Raw genomic sequence first — 17411 nt, forward strand, 5'->3', positions numbered from 1 at the left:
GCCAAAGTAGTGGGAAATCGAGTGTGCTTGAGGCTCTTGTTGGAAGGGATTTTCTTTCACGTGGTTCAGACATTTGCACTCGGAGACCACTAGTTTTGCAGCTGGAGTTCCATCCGACTTCCACCATCTCCGAGCGCATGACCTCCCAAAGTTCCATCTTTCTCCTCCTTGTCGAGCACCAAAGTCACCTCTCCACTCGCATCAACCGTTCGAGCCATCACATCACCGTCATCACCTTCGATATTGTTAACAGAAACCCTAATACCATTCCCTTCAACTCTGTCCAATGGAATCTCCGACGGCAACTGTGATCATGTCAGGGTTTCATTCGAAACCCTAGATCCAACTTTGACGATCCCTTCTTATAAGATTTGAGCTTTAACTGGTTCCAACGCAACACTGCCCTCAACTAGGGTTTCTGTGTTTTCCATTCCCTGGAAAATGTTTCAAAGTATCTCTTAATTTCACCACCAATCTCACATGGATTACACAATTGAAACAAAATTAAGAGAAAAAAAACTAGAAAGAAATAATTATTCTCTTATCTGTTCTAAGGAGGGCTTCGATTTTCATGGACAAGTTTGGTAGAAATCATAATAAAGAATCCATTAAAAGTAAGAGAGAGAAGAGAAGCAACCAAAAACAAAAAAGAAGGAGATGAAGGAAGCCGGAGTACTTAGGTGGTGATGGCATGGGCGGTTGGGGTTGCAGAAGAAGAGGAAGAAGAAGAAGAAGAAGAAGAAGGAGGAGGAGAAGGGACGGTGATGGGGTGGGAGTTTTTTACAATTACCACCGCAAAAAGGGCATTTTGGTCCTAAAAAATCCATGACAACGGCGCACTGTCACGATTAACCCCCTCCATTACGGGTCTGTAATGGTGGGGACCAGTTTGTTATTAGTATGCAACAGGGGCGGGTAACAATTGTTTCAAAGTTTTTTGGGGGGATAATAGTAAATATGAAAGATTTTGGGGTGGTAATTGTAAAAAACCCAAAAAAAAAAAAAAAAAAAAAAGTCACACTCGAGTGGGAAGGGTGTCTCTCCTCTCACGCCATTCTCTCTTCCACGAGCTCCTTACAACCCTCTTTTACTGGACTTTACGATCTCCGAAGGTGACTCTCCTTAGCACGAACCCCTCTGCAACTGGACTTGACGACAATCGAAGGTGACTTTCTGCAACTGGACTTGACAGCAATCGAAGGTGACTCTCTCTCTCTCTCTCAATCAGAACCTCTGAACCCTGGAGGTGACTCTCTGCCTTGCCGTTAGGGTTCTTAAACGAGAGAAGAGCTTCATACCCATTGCCTTGCCGTTAAGGTTCTTAAACGAAAGAAAAGGTGATATTTCCTGTGTGAACAGACACTGAGATTTCAGGGAGTTACAATCGGAAAAGAAGAAACTAGGGTTTCTTTCATGGAAAAGGAAAACCCCGAGAATGAAGACCCTAAAAGAAACAGCCCTTCCCCTCGTTATTTCTTTATTTCTCTCTGAAAACCCCTACCTGAAATTTCCAACAAAAACTCTCTTGGAACTGGAAAATCCAAAACCCCAAGAAAAGATGAGTTAAGGTTTTGCATCTCAGCTCAGCTTTATCTTCTGGGTCTGATTGATCATCGTTGAGATCATTGTTGAACAGGATGTGAGAAGGGGATTTTCATAGGAAAGAGAAGGGGATTTTCAGTTTTTGTTTGCATGTGAAGGGTGGAACAAGTTGTCGGCCAGTGGGGTTATAGAGTTTGGCATTATTTGGGGGGTTTGACCTCGTTGGGAGAGAGCTCCCCTTAATCCTTGATTATCTTATAATTTAAATTCTGTGGTGCTTCGCTAGGAAATGACCGCAGCCAACCAGACCTCCACCACCACCTCCACCTCTTCAGATTTCAATTCAACTCCCCAAGTCACCATCACCCAAGGGTGGGAAGGAGCAATTGTGTTTTAGAATACTTGTTAATGATCCGAGTGTGATTTAGAACCGAAGAAGGCATAATTAACAAACAATTAATTTATAAAAGGAAAGTGGACACAATAGGGGGGGGGAGAGAAGACCAAGGAAAGGTGGGATAGAGACTAGAGAGAGAGAGAGAATGGATACAACCAAACGTACAAAAAGGCAAAAAAGGTGAAAAGAAGGGGATTTTGAAAATGAAAGACAAAATCTTTTGATTTTGTGGGGGATGTCTCCTTTTCTTTGTTTGCTTTTCCTTTCTTTGTTAGTTGTTAGTACTCTAGCTTAGTTTTCTGCTGTAAGGCAGGTATGGATGGACTCATAATACATAGCTTAATAGTAGTAGAAGACAAGATGTCAACAAAAAGTAATATTGAAAAAACTTGTTACTAGTTTTACTTGTCTAACATAATAATCATACCACGTAATATTCATATACCTATGAGCTTGAGCAAACTACACCTTTGGTCAGGCTTCTTTAGCTGATTGAGCGTATGCCAAGGCTTGGGCTCATCTCAAGCAAATCAAGCTTACAAACAAGCCAAGCTAGCATTGCTCATTGACAGTCATTGCTACAATCCAAATTAGCCAAGGAAAAATTTATCATGCAGTTGTGGCCCTTTGCCCCATTTACTCCTTTTAGATGTTAAAAAGTTTTCATGAACTATATAAAAGATTTAAGTTGTTTGATTGTCCATGAGGTAGCTAATATTGATGTTTATATGTTAATGCATGAGAAAAATTATAAGTTGTTCAATTTCAATTGAAGGCTAGAACTCAATGATTAATGAAGTTTATAGCATGCTAGAAATATAGAATTTGTATTGATGGCTGTTGTTTGTAAATCAATTAGGGAACTAATTAATTATATTTTATTCAATGTTAGCAAAATGACATCTTCATCAAGAGTCCTGCTGAATGAGACAGCAAAATGGTCTCAAAGAGAACAAGATGAGTTCGTAAGGATAATGAACATAATGACATTTATGTAACTTTTTGTATAAAAGAAGTGATTTTGTAAAATGTCTGCCAAACACCGTTTCTGTTCTTTTTCTATTCGTGGAACAGAAATGTAACAGTTTTACCAAACACTGTTTCTCTTCCATGAGATTATTCTCACAGCACAGAATCGAAAAAGAGCACTTCTGTGAAAAGAACATTCCCCCAGAACGGAAGTGTTACCAAACGGGACCTAATTAGTAACTTATTTCCAGGTTCAACGGTGCGATTTCTCTCTATCCCATTCTTTATACCCCCGCAAGGTTCCTTCCCACCCTGTTACCCCAGCATCAAGATCCCTCTCTAATCCCTCACCCCTCAGCAACAAGCCCTAAGTAACCTATTTCCACCACCGAATCCTCCTCCCACGATTTGCCTATACCCACACCCATCGTTGACTATACCTATATACTACACCCCCGGACCAGAGACTGCTATCCCGGATCCTCTACCATTACCCTTTTCCCATTCCTACCCCTGCCACCCTAGGGTACAAGACCAGAACCTCTATCCCATTGTGAACCCAGATAACTTGTAATATTTTCATGGTAAAGATTTTTAATGTTATACAATTTCTAACAACAACCAAACATTTGTCAGTGTGTTGCTTTATTGATGTTTTTGGAATATCTTAGACTGGACTGGAGATATGGTGAGTCCTCTATTTCCTCTCTTATCTAATGTACTTTCATTCTATCTTGATTTAGTAGAATCCATCTCCAAGAAAATGCTGGACGAAAGTAATTTGAAAACATGGGTATCAGACAAGTTGATGACTCTTTTGGGATATACTCAGCCTACGGTTGTCCAGTATGTCATTGGGTTTTGTGAGTACCAACCTTTTCTTCTGATTCCCTGTTATATGTCAATGAGGTATTAGCTCTGATATCAAATGTCATGCTAATTGTAGATGTGTTAATGATTTTTCAGCTAAGCAAGCTTCTTCTCCTGCTGATGTTTTGGGCAAGCTTGTTGAGTTTGGTTTGTCTTCATCAACTGAGACCACAGTGTTTGCTGAAGAAATATTTTCTAGAGTTCCGCGTAAAGCATCCGGTTTGAATGTAAGTTCAAAAACTGGAGTTTTTGGGACATCCATGTTTTAGGGGGGTAGCAAATAAAAGTTATTATTTTGCTGTTGGTGGTTCCACCTTCACCCTTTGGTCCAAACAGATCATGATTGCATCATCTTTTCTGACAGTATGATTATCCATTTATGCAAGCTGGCCGTCTCCTGCCATGTTTGGATGGTTCTCTTCTGGTCGTTCTAGGCTGTAATTAGAATTGGGTGGTTAAGCATCGCCTTGGGTGGATTCTACCAACTTGACTGTGGAATCTAACATTAGGAATAGCCCGGTGCTTCTTAAATTCTTGGTTCTTGTCTTGATCCCAGAGGGTGATCAGAAAATTCCAGAATCTGCTACTTTTGTGTGGATTCCTGAAGACAAGCAAGGATCTAGATAATAACTGGGTTACTGGGCCTCACAAATCTGGCGAAACATTCCGTACTAAGTTTGCACTTTCTCTTTATAGTTAGTTTATTGTATTATCCTATTTTGGGTGTTTTACACTTTTACTCGTGGACCAGAATTGCCAGAAACAAGAAAAAGATGCAGCTATGTTGGTAAGGAAGCAGAAGAGTTACACGATCTTGCATGCTGATGACGATGAAGACGATGACGATAATCGTGGTGGTGACAAAATCTCTTCTCAATCAAATAAAACAGATTCCCATCAAAAGCGTTTTCGGAAGAAAACTGAGTATCAAGACGATGAAGATGAGGCATAGTGTCACATTCTGTGCTGCTAAAATTCAGTTTTTGTTTTGAAGCGTAATCTGATATTTTAACTTTACGCGTAATAGCTTGCTTTTGTTTTAACTATATATCAAATTTCAGGCGGTCAGACGAGAAGAAAAAGATAGACGTGTCCGGTCGCGCGCCTCTGAAGTTGAAGACAACTTAGAGGTACCTTATTTTTTTGGGGGAGGGGGGCATAAATATGCATTTTTTTTTTGTATTTCAATGATGTGCTCCTGTTTTTCATTCTAGGTGCCCTCCCTGTGATTGGTGGTTATGTAGATATACCAGTCCTAATGTTTTAGGACATATGGATACTTCAAGCAACAACCTAATTATAATTGTTAGAGCATAGTCTATAAGAAAACCTAGAATTCAACTGATGATTCAGAAGTTATCAACTTATCGTTAACTAATCCAAAGACCTTAGTGGAAGTTGGTTTTCTCTGAAACTTAGATATTCGGGAGAATTTAGTCTACTTACATAGGTCAAACAGATAATTGGACTCTGCTTAGCTGCATTTTCAGAATATCTTCCGACAGTCAAAGCAACAGTTGATCTAGTGTCGGGCAACAATAATAAATGATCTTTGAAGTTCAGGAAACTTTATATGGAGATACCAGACTTAAATACAAAAGGGGGGGGGGGGTATCACTCAATTTAGATGGAGTTTGGTGGATGGGTATTCAGCTGACCTCCGGGAGGTGTATATATCTCTTTGCCACTAACACAACGAGCTTTGATTGAGGCAATGTTCAGGGATTTGGAGGTAGTATTAAACCCCAAATCTGCTTAAAGAAATTGGTCCTATGCAGTAACATTTTGAGTTTCTTTAACAGATCCCATTTCTAGAGCCTGTGATGCTCTTTCACACGTAGCATGATTCATTCTCTTCAAAACTTATAGTATAACTCCTGAAATGGGTATATTTCATTAAGGACTGAATGAAATATAGAGCTACAATCCCTTTTCCTTTGATCAAACTTGAAAATTTCTTCTTTTAGATGTCGTCACATCAACCCTGCCTCCTAGTACAAAATAAATATAAAAATAAATGAATGAAGGGTGGAAGTTTCTTTAACAGATCATTAAGAAAAGCTTATCTTGATGGTCATTTTTTTGGGTAATTAACAAACTTTTTTTATTAGGAGAAACTGGTACAGAGGAGTGAGTACATTATGATGCATAGGGATATAATCCTACCAACAAGGCCGAAGCCCAAAAGCACTTCTTAAGAAAATGATTGCATTACTGCTTAGAAAGGAATATCATCCCCAAACCAAAGTCTTGTTCTCACAGCCCCTTGCATTGCTGATTCATCTTCAGTTTCATTGGCACTTCTTGGCATCCGCTGGAAAAGAATATCCAGTTGGGAAGCCCGCTCCCCAGTGGTAATGTAGTCCTAGATAGGTAGGGGACCTACTAGGAGCCAAATATTCAGGACCTGCTGAATGGCTAACTCGATGGGCAGATTTGATATAAAGTAGGGAGATTCTAGGGTTATGGTTAGGGGGCTGGGGTAACTCTTATATGATAATAATAGGCAGGTTTTAAGGAGTTTAATAAGCTAGGTTTTATTGGTTTTGGATGAGTAGAAGTAGTTTAGATGTAATTGGGCAGCAACTAGGGTTAGGGTTTTGGGAAATCGGGAAGTAATGGAATCTAGGGTTTAGAGGTGGAGTTAGGGCAAGGGCTTTAGGTCGAGTGTGGGTAGGGTGGAGGGGAATATATGCTGAAAGTTACAGCTAAATCAGATGGTCAAATCTGGAGTTATGGAGGTTTCCTAGTAGAAGTAGGAGAGAGGGGTAAAACTGTAATTTCAGACAATCGGCTGGGTGCAAGGTACTAATACTCGAGTCTCGGTACCAACTCGGCTCTTGGAAAAGCAGAGACGAGTTGAGATCTCGCCGAGTTGGTGCATTTTTTTTTTCCAACTCGAAGCCTCAACTTTGGGTCAACCCGAGATCTGGACCCGAGATCCGAGATCTCGCTGAGATATGTCGTGTTTTGTCGAGTTAGGTAAGGTATTTAAGTGGTAGGTGGGTTAAAAAAATGGGTCGAAATTGAGATCCAAACCGAGATCCGAGATCTCGCCGATATATTGCACTTTTGAGACTCCCAGGCAGTCTCGTCTCGGCTTTTCCAAAAACCGAGAAACTCGGCGAGATCTCGCGAGTTCTCGAAGTATGGCTGGGTGGATGGTGCTGAAATTTGAATCGAGTCTCTCTTAGGGTTTGAGGAAGATTCGTTCAAATTTTTAGCAGGTTCTAACAGTTAGATTTGGCTGGGCAGAATTCTCACGCAAATCACCTTACATGTGACCTTCTAGAAGGGAAGAAGAATAGTTGCAGATTTTAGGGTTCTAATGGTCTATTAATGATGGATGAGGAAAGTAGTAGTGATTGAGTATTGGCAATGAGGATTGATGGGGCTGGGTTTAGAGGATTAGGAGAAGAAGGGTGATTGCTGAAATTGTAATGTACTTACTCGAACACTGATCTTCAATGGCAGCAACTTTGAAGATGAACAATGGGGTCTCCCGATCTACAAGATGCAAGGAGATAAGTAGCAGCCCTCCCGATCTTCACGATGCAAGGAGTCGATTTGAGATCCACCAATCCCTTCACCTTGATATTACTCACAAGGCAACATTGATATTACTCACAAGGAACACTCACGATGGAGCAAAGGCAGCAAGCATAAAGCTGAGTTTTTATTAATCAAATTCGTATTCAATGCTGGCCTCTCTTACAAACTTATATAGAAGACTAAAAAATAGACTCAAACACTAAAAAAGAAAGGCCTAACCCAATCCTTAACCTATTAGCTAACTTAAACTGACTAGGAAACTGAAATAAACTCAAAATAGAGTCCTAATCCAGCCCAATTAAACAACTAAAAGAAAAACTAATAAAATCACTTAAATTAAATCACTGGTTCAAACCAGCTTTGGACCGGTTCAATTTAAAACATTAAAAATATGAAAATAAACTAAGTATAGGGCTAATCCCGTATGCAACTCATGTACCCCAACTTTAGGCCCATAAAAGTGGCTTATTACATAGAAAACCCTTGAGATCAAAGGCCCAACATATATATATATATATATATATATATATATATATATCCCGACGCTAGACTTATTCCTAATAAAAGAAGCCCATTTTGGTGATGAATCTGCATCAAGTGGGCTTAGTGAGCTGAGCATAGTACCACAGGTTCTCCATTGTATTCTTCTTCAATTCCATTATATTTGTTGAATCACCTTTAAAAATTGCAAGAGCTCATCCTTTCGCAATCAGCAGTTGCATCCCACTTGCGATGGTCTGTAATGCATTTATTTTTTTGTTTCAGGTTTATTGTGACAGTCCAATCTTTTGAGGTCTGAGAATTTTAACAAATTATTCCTCTGTATTCTTTTTCCTTTCTTCTCTGGCTAAATCTCCCGGCCTTTCCTGTGTTGTCTTCTTCTTGTTCCCTCTGGCAAAATCACCTGAAGCCTAAACCTAAATCTGAAACCTTGTTAAACCCTATCAGACATTCAGACCTGAAAGCTATACTCCACTCTGAGCTGTGGCATGAACCTGGTCACCACTGGCAAGGTGGAAAGTGAAGGAGGATGATGCAGGGCCATTGGCAACCCCTGCCAAGCCCAGCCCAGGCCCAGTCAAGCACCCCACAAGGTACCAGCTTAGGCTCAGGCCTCCTTGGCCCCCTGATTGAGACTGCAGCCGGGAGAACCAGACCAAGCCCAGGCTTTGCATGGTCTGGCCAGGCCTAGCCTGCGTGCAGATTTTGTAATGGCCAATGTGTGGCCCAGTTTTATTTAGTCTCTTATTTTTATGTCTTTTCATATATCTAGGTAGTTAAGTGTCTTTTAATTATCCTAGTTTCTAGTTAAGTGACTTTTCATTTCTCTAGGTAGATTTATTGTTATTGTTTGTAGTTCCTATGTATGGGAATTAGTTTCTAGATTTTTGGGGGATTGTTTTTATGTATGGGGGGTTGTTCCTGGGTGTTGGAATTCCATCTAGCTTGGGAATTCGAAATGTCTATTTAATGTTTAGTGCATGTATCCAAGAGGTAGTTTTACCTCTCCCTCCCCTATAAATACTAATATCACGGAGGCTGTTTTCAGGACCCAGAATTTAAAAAAAAAAAAAAAAAAAAAAACCTCTTGCTAGAACTTTTGCTTGTGAGACTCAAGTGGCATCAAGGTGGGACTCCTTCGATCATGACCTCGGTGGGACTCCGACGGTTGGGCAACTTGTAGGACTCTAGGCTGCCAAAGCTATCTTTTATTTTCTGTTTATCTTCTCTCTTAATTTCAACTTCATCTATCACCATCATCTCCATCGTCTTCAACCTTCCATCAAACCAACTTAAACTTAAACTGTGGCTAGGTGACTCTTCATCTTCCCTAGCTTGCAACCCTTCTATCCCTCTTTGGTCGTACACAACCTGATCTTAATCTGGTTGTCCTCCAGAATCGATCCTGCAAGGATCCCTCCTGGATTCTCCATTAGAGGAGGTGTGATGAGGACGTTTTACTTGGATAGATGGTTACGATTAATGCTGTCCAAATCTGATAGCCTTCGTGGGGACCTTGAAGATAATTATCCTAATGGAGCCTTTTAAAGGACATTTTCCATAAAATAATTGATGCTCAAAATTTGAAATGTTAATTCAAGGACAGTAGATTGTACGTAAACTTAGTGCATTAATTCTGTTACTTTAGGATGTTAGGATGCTTTAAATAATCTGCGACTTTATATTCACTCTGTTACAAGAGAAGGCGGAGATACAACGGCTGAATGATATGCTAGTACTAATCCTGTAAAATTTTCCTGAATATGTACTTAGGCTCTCTTTGGTATGGTTTAAATTTATGTTTATCTGATACATAAACATAAATAGATGTGTTTGGTGTGATTTATGATCCCTATTTCTCATTAAAATAAATTGGTATGATTTATGATCCCTATTGCTCATTAAAATAAATCAATATAAGCATAAATCCATAAACAGCTCGAGAGTTGTTTATTATTTATCACCATAAATTGTTAATGTTTGTTTATGCGGGCACCATTAATGAACATGTGCAGGATTTCTATTTAAGTGAGGGTAAATTGGTAAATTTAACAAAAATTAGAACAAAGCATCTCATTTGTCCCCCTCTCTCTCTCCAACCCCACCCGGCCCCACCATAATACATAATATATTCTTCACTTAAGCATACTAAACCTATTTTTCATTGTATAATCTATTATTTCTAGTAGTAACCAAATGATTATTGTTTATAGCCCATAACCTATTATCATAATTAATTATTCATAAATAGGTCTAAATATAAATATAAACTATGCCAAAGAGAGTCTTAATTTCTTGTTTAGCCAGGATAATGTAAGATGAGATTTGTAGTTGTCCCTTGCTGCTTTTGTATGTCAATATGCCTCACGCTGTACAGTTTCTTGTGTTCATGTGGCCATGCTTTCCTTTTTGATCTGTAACAGTAAAGTCTGTTGATGTAGTAGTAATTATGAAGAAATATACATGGGAGAAAACCCCGGGTACAATGTACATAAAATACATTTTAAGTACCTAAGGAAATATCGTTTTTCCTTCCCACAAAATAGTATTTTGCATTTACAAAGCTGGATGGACCAAGTTTTTGAACTTCTTTAGGACTAAAGTACAGTCCAAGAAACAGTAACTGGCTCATTTCTTGAATTCTCGGTAGACAATGCTACAGAAACTTGAAAGATCCTCCAATTTATCTCCTTCTAAATCCCGTGTGGACTGTGGGCAATGGGAATTTGAAAATACTAAATGCTTACTTCTTTGATTTTACTCCATTTGCTCAATAATTTGATTCTCAGTTGGGACACCTCTTTTATTTTCATTGACCTTTGGCACTTCACTAGGATGTTTTCATTGACCTTTGGCATACCAAATCAGTGATACCGTGAAGGGTTTCTGTTGCAGGTTTTTGTTTTTTATTATGGGGCTTAGACTCTTTGTATGGGGATTTGTGATAATTTTTTGCACATTTTAATAAATTTTTTATCCGGTTATCCATAAAAAAATGTAAATCTCATTTGCCAGTATCAGGTCAATCTACAGATTCTACTAGGAACAGAAATATTCTTTTTTCAATTCTCAGTGTGGATTGCCTCTTTATTCATACAGGCAGAGGAAGCGAGGTTACGTGATCAGGAAGAGCGGGTACAACTAGAGATGAACATAAGAGAAAGAGATGCAGCAGCAACACGAAAGGTACATGGTGGAATTGAAAATCGATGGTCATTATGCCAATTCTCTTCATTATAATAACAGTTGTTGGCAATTCAAAATGACCAAAGTACTCGGTTGTCAAATTGTGTTTCAAGTATGAGACCAGATTCATTATTGGTTTTACAAAAATTATTAAAGTATTTTTGGCAATTTGAGGTTGGTGAGATGGTTTGGGTTGGGAGAACTTTCTGCTTTTAGGAAAACAGATGACACCCTTTCTTTCTGTGGGCTGGAGGGATGTTGTGGGAGTTCAGACCATTAATAAGACGGGCAATATCTTGATATGCAAGTTGTCCTGTGGCCCACTGGCCCTATTTTATTACACTATGCACTGAATTCTTCCCCAAGTTGTCCTGTGCCCCTATCCACGTCATAGTTTTATTACACTATGCACTGAATTCTTCCCCTAGTTATACAATCCTTTGATCTCATAAATGCTCACTTTAAGATATGCCATAGACAATGTATTGTTTGGCCATGTTGTGGGAGCCCGTCAGAGTATAGGGTTATTCACATGCCTTTCTACATGACTGATCTTGCAAAACTGTCCGTGGATGAGATTTTAAAAAGGAAAATCCCTCTTTCCTTTTCAGCTGAATTGCTATTCTTCTCCATCCATTTTCTGACAATGGTTCAAAACTTCTGTTTTGACTCGTTTTTTTTTTCTGGTCTTCTATTCCTGCCTTCGGGATGCTCTCTCTCTCTCTCTCTCCCCCTCCCTCTGTGTGTGTCCGTGTTGACTTTTAAGATTCTTAAAGTGGTATGTCAATTGTAGAACTTCTTTGGAATTGACTTTTGTAATTTGTATTCACAGTTCGCAGAGCCGCCAAAATTATCTCGAAAGGAGGAAGGTATGAACTTTGATATTGAATCAAATGTTTCCTTGAGATCTGTGCTCTTATCTGATGCATAGTGTCACATCTGCAGAGGAGGCAATTCAGAGATTTAAAGCCTTAGAGGAAGACGATACCGCAACTCTGAGGTCTTGTCATTTTTCTACTCTTCCGGTTCTGATTCATATATGAAAATTGGTTTTATGTTTGCCTTTGCACACATGCACCAACGTCTAAAAAACTAAGTAGACTTGATAGTGACTCTTTTTTGTGTGGGGAGTTTGACCCTGCTAAATTGAGGATGATTCAGTTTGTTGTCTGAGTTGATGAAGAGCTTGGTAAGAAATCAAAATTTTGGGAGCAAAGAAAATTATGTTCAGGAAAGCTTACATTTTTTTTTTGGATATCCTTTCTGGTTTGGTGTAGTTCTCCTTGTTGCATTGGCTAACTTTGCCTTGGTAGTTTTATTTCAAGTCTATTGAGTTAAATTTAATTATTTGATTTGCAGAAAAGTCTCGAGACAAGAATACTTAAAGAAAAGAGAGCAAAAAAAGCTGGAGGAGATCAGGTATGGTGAAAGAATACTTCATTTCACAGTTGCATTTTATGTGAAACTTAGTCACTGTCTGTATACTGAGGATTCAACCTTATTTTAATGTGTATTTGACCTGAAATTTTATTATAAATTGATCATATTGTTTTTCTGATATCCTACTGTGTATTCTCCATATCAGTGATGACATAGAAGATGAGCAATATCTCTTTGAAGGTGTCAAACTAACAGAGGCAGAACATCGTGAGCTAAGGTAATTAATTTATCTCATTTGTATCTGCATCTTTTAAGAGGGTTTAAGCTGATCATAGAGAGTATGACTTAGTATGTTGGAAGCTAAATTCATTCATCCAGCCCTACCTATGCTTCCTGTTAAAAGACAAGTAGTTCATCTTACACTGTAATGTTGCTGCAAGGGCTTGGCCCATTCTCATATACTGGCAGATTTAGGTTTTGGATTAATGATAAGCCTGGATGGCTTTTTAATGTGCAGGTATAAGAAAGAAATTCTTGAGCTTGTGAAGAAGCGGTCTGAAGATCTGGATAGTTATACTGAGGTAATGAACTTTTGTTACTATTTTGTTTATTATGATGTCCGACTCTGTTCCTATAAACTTCTGGACAATTCTTTGCCGTTTGCAATCATTCAAAATTTAAAATAGGCAACTATTCATTGGTAATACTACTTTTACGATTGTATGTTTGATGTGGATGTGCTCATTGTAATTATTGGTAATACTTATTCTTGGGAGTGTTATATGCTGGTTGATTATGAATGAATGCAACAATTGTCGAGATAAGAACTCTCCATTTCTGTTTTCAATTGACAGAGACAAGGACATCAGCTGAGCTAGAATGGGGAAACTTTTAATTGGTCTGATGCAAAGATGATAAGGGCATGACCTTTTTACTCCTAATGAGAAAATGTATTGAGGGGTGGAAGAAAAAAAGAGAGCATCTGATTACACAGGAAGGGGGAAGATAAAAAAAAACCCCTCCAACAAAAAAAAAAAAAAGAAACAAAACTCAGCATGCAAATTTATGATGGAAAATTAACTCCCTAATCATCTTTTTATTGAGCAATAAAGTAGTACAATCCCCTACAATGGAGAAAAATATATGCATGAAGTACATTTTGGATTTATTGCACCATTTGTTTATCAACATACACCATATACATAATAAAACTCAGTTAAAGAACAAGGACCTCCAGTCTGGACCCGAGGATTTTCTAGTTCCAATAAAATCTTTAGATCAGCAATGATGGATGAAGCAAGGATTAAAAACTTGTATTTAAATACTGAAATGGAAGAAATTTCACCGACACTGCATTTTCTGCTAGTATGTTTCAGTGGGTCATTTTTTTTGGGGGGGGGGGGAAACGGCCATATTAGGCTCTGATACTTCAGGGAAACATTATTTTAGCCTATATAACAACATATGTAAACCTTTATATTGCAAAAAAGTCATACAAACTGGTGGTTTGGATTTGTATCCTTTGTTTGCTACTAGTATACGGCTGAACCCTATTGTATACCTTGTGTATTATTGTCCATTCTACACATTGTTTTAGTACTAGAAGACATAAAAGGCAAGTAAAACAAGTAAATTATGCACCATGAATGAAGAAACATAATATTGATTAATTATGAAATAGTAGAAACTACAAAGTACATGTCATAGGGTACCCGCTCATGTCCCAAGTCCTTACAATAATGGCTAATACCAAAAAGAGTTGTGTGGAGCATCAAACACATTCATGGATCGATGGTGCTGATGCTAATTTTCCTCTGACTGTATGACAAATGCAGGCCACGTCATAGTGTGCCGAAAGAAACGCTTGAAGTCCTCTAGTCCTCCACAACTGCCCTATAAACGACCTCACCTACATCCAAGAAGTAACCTATCCTGGGGAATAGGTCACTGTACTGTGAAGAACCAGCCATTAAGCCACTGTGATTTGATGGTGTTGCCGGCATGTACGATTGGTGGGCCTGGTAGGAGCAAGGTTTAAAATCTCGTTTCGTTTCGGTGCTTCGGTCTGACCGAAATTTCGTCGAAATATGGTATTTTTTCTATGAGTTTTGCTTGGCCATTTGTGGGTGTAAAATACCAAAATGACGCAGATTTCCGAAATTTCCGAAACAAGATGACCGAAATTACCGAGATTTTGAAATGTTGCATTTTCGATGTTGCATTTCGTTTCGACTCGACCAAAATACTCGAAATATTCAAAATTTCGATTGATACGAAACGAGTTTTTGAACTATTGGTAGGAGAAGATGTTGTCCACAAAGGACGATCCAATCTGTGAGAGCACTAAGTGGGCATCATGTTCATGAGCACTAGGAACAGGTGAAGAAGATGTATACCGAACGCTAGTGGAACCACCATACACAGGGTTATATGAACTGAACTTTGGCCTGGTGCTCTCTGTGGCAAGGGATGGGGCCCGCCAGTGCCCACGTCCAATGCTGTCCCCTATACTAAATCCTCCGAGAGTGCTAGACAAGCTATTGACGGCGATGTCCATGCTACTACAATCAACTTGCTCATCTGGTTGGAACCGACGATGAGGCCCTCTGGTGTAGCCTGTACGTGAGGAGAATGGATGTGCACCGGTCCATATCTTGTGTGGTATGATCAAACTGGGTCTCCCCAGTGAATCGAATTGGCTCTAGAGCCACATCCCGCTCCTCTAGCTGGTCATCCTCCTCTTGAAGGGAAGCATATCTATCGACCCCATCACCATCCCCACCACCATCCTCGTCGTCGTCTTCGTCGCCACCATCATCTCCATGAGCAGACAATGACGAGCGAGTGTGGACATTGGAATGGGACCAGTGAGGATCCTCCTCATCATCCCTGCCAGGTGCGAGTTCGAATGGTCAGGGTGTCTGTGAGTGTATCTGACCCTTTGAAGTCGTATATTCATCCACATAAGCCCCCGTCTGATTGACTATATGGGAGTCAGGCCTACTCCTATCCTGATCCATCACCGACTCACCTCTATCCCTCACCCACTCCACCAAGGGATCCTCCTCTTTTGACTCCACCTCGAAAATGTCAGTGAGTTCTATTTGGTCCATGTTTTTCTCCATATCCATGCGTACGTGCTAAATCTTCAGACTCATTATTGTAGTGCACATACACCAAGTCTGCCAGACATTGGGAACCCAATATGTTTGGAGTGAATGAGTGAAACATACTCCAGTTTCTCTCACAGTCAGATGTCGAACATGTCTGGGGGGATTATTATTCTCCTCAGTTCTCGTGCGTCACGCCATCACCCCCCATACAACACCCACCATTCAGCTCCATTACAGGAATAAGACATGCTATTTGCATTTCGCAAGTCTTATTACAGATGTAAGTAAGAGAGCAAGATTGAGGAACTGGATACCAGCATCAGTATTTGCCCATCCAGCTATTGCGGCAGGGCTTCCAAAACTCCCTAAGGCGTCCCTGAAAGTTTTAATCTATACCAATTTGGAAAATTGTTAATCTTAGCAACCAATACCTTTTGGAGTAATTACTTATTATATTCCAAATGAACTACATAACTCACCTCATTAGTATTACACTATTTGGAAAATTGTTAATGTTAGCAACCATTACCATTTGAAGTAATTACTTATTATATTCCTAATGAACTACAGAACTCACCTCATTAGTATTACACTATTTGGCTCCAACTAGGCAACCACTTGCTTCACTGCTTCTATAAGAGATCCGGATTTAACCCAAGTTTATGGTTATTATTGATACTTGTGGTTTAGATAGTATGCTGAAAATTGACATATAGATATTTTCAATGTATAGCAATATATTATATAGACTATAAAATGTAATGTGAATTAGGTACATTAGAGAAAATGCTTACAAACCTTATGCAGTGGATGCATAAGTTGAAGCTCCCAACAATCCTTGATAATCTTGATGAAGGCCCTACTGGCACGTGCTCCTTCATCATGTCCACAACAACAGACAAGTGTGGCATTATGGGGCTTGAAAGCAGAGTCCACCAACCTCAATTCCTTGACAACTGGCTCTAAAACCCTCCAACACTCTCACCACCTTCTTCAGGTTTTGCCATAACTCCTCACATGCAATGGTAGACTGTGCTGCTTTGCTACTAGGGGAACTCGACTCCCTTCACCCAAACCACTCCTAAGATGCAAACATAGATCTGAGGCTGATCTGCTTCGCTTCAAATCTCTTCATTGCAATTTAGTTTGTGGCGAATCTAGTGACGTCAGGTCTGATCAAGTCCCCACCACAGTTCTCCCTAAAAAGTTGCATTGCAAACCCATGGTTGTAGACAAAGGCGCTCACATGTCTTGCTCTCTCAACCACAATTTGCACCAATTTTAACTTCCCTATGTCCTTCAGCATGAGGTCAATGCAATGGGCTGCACAAGGGGTCCAGAAGAGTCGATACCTACTGTCAACTTCTCATCAGCCTTCTTGAAGTTGCTTCCGTTGTCCATCATAACCCGGACAACATTATCCTCTCTCACCTCCTGGACCACATCCTTCGGCAACCTATAAATGTATGTTGCATCCTTTGTCTCCTCGGATGCATCCACAGATTTAAAGAATACTGTCATCCTGTTACAGTATACCATGAAGTTGATGGGCTTTCTCGTGGGTCCAGTCCAACCATCATACATGATCGTCACGCCGTAGTTCTCCCACATCCCCTTCAGGCCATCTATATACTCCTGAAGCTCTTGTTTCTGCTGGGGCAAATACACTTTCATCACCTTGTAGGCAGTGGGCCCTTGACCCCTGGGCCAGCCTTAGCCACCATATCTAGCATAGTCTAGTAGTTGGGCCCTGTAGTAGAGTTTGTTGGGATGCTATGGAATAACAACCACTGAGACATAATCTCCCCAACTCTCCCTTTCACATCACTCCACATGTGCGTCAATTTACGCTTCTTGTGCCCTTTTTTCCTTTAAATGCTGGGATCCTGTTGTGGTACGGG

At 39.7% G+C, this 17411-nt stretch overlaps 1 protein-coding gene across 1 annotated transcript in view; it reads left to right on the top strand.

Moving 5' to 3' along the window:
* Positions 1 to 3615: 3615 nt before the first annotated feature.
* Positions 3616 to 17411, top strand: part of LOC122656153 (pre-mRNA-splicing factor ATP-dependent RNA helicase DEAH1-like) — a 52286-nt gene continuing 38490 nt past the window's right edge. The window contains exons 1-10 of the mRNA XM_043850609.1: positions 3616 to 3771; positions 3875 to 4005; positions 4530 to 4724; positions 4840 to 4908; positions 10931 to 11017; positions 11850 to 11886; positions 11963 to 12017; positions 12377 to 12436; positions 12603 to 12674; positions 12915 to 12978. Coding sequence (XP_043706544.1) covers positions 3672 to 3771; positions 3875 to 4005; positions 4530 to 4724; positions 4840 to 4908; positions 10931 to 11017; positions 11850 to 11886; positions 11963 to 12017; positions 12377 to 12436; positions 12603 to 12674; positions 12915 to 12978 — 870 coding nt within the window. The 5' untranslated portion in view covers positions 3616 to 3671. The remainder of the gene's footprint in view (positions 3772 to 3874; positions 4006 to 4529; positions 4725 to 4839; positions 4909 to 10930; positions 11018 to 11849; positions 11887 to 11962; positions 12018 to 12376; positions 12437 to 12602; positions 12675 to 12914; positions 12979 to 17411) is intronic.

The sequence above is a fragment of the Telopea speciosissima genome, chromosome 3, assembly GCF_018873765.1.
Source record: "Telopea speciosissima isolate NSW1024214 ecotype Mountain lineage chromosome 3, Tspe_v1, whole genome shotgun sequence".
Lineage (NCBI taxonomy): Eukaryota > Viridiplantae > Streptophyta > Magnoliopsida > Proteales > Proteaceae > Telopea > Telopea speciosissima.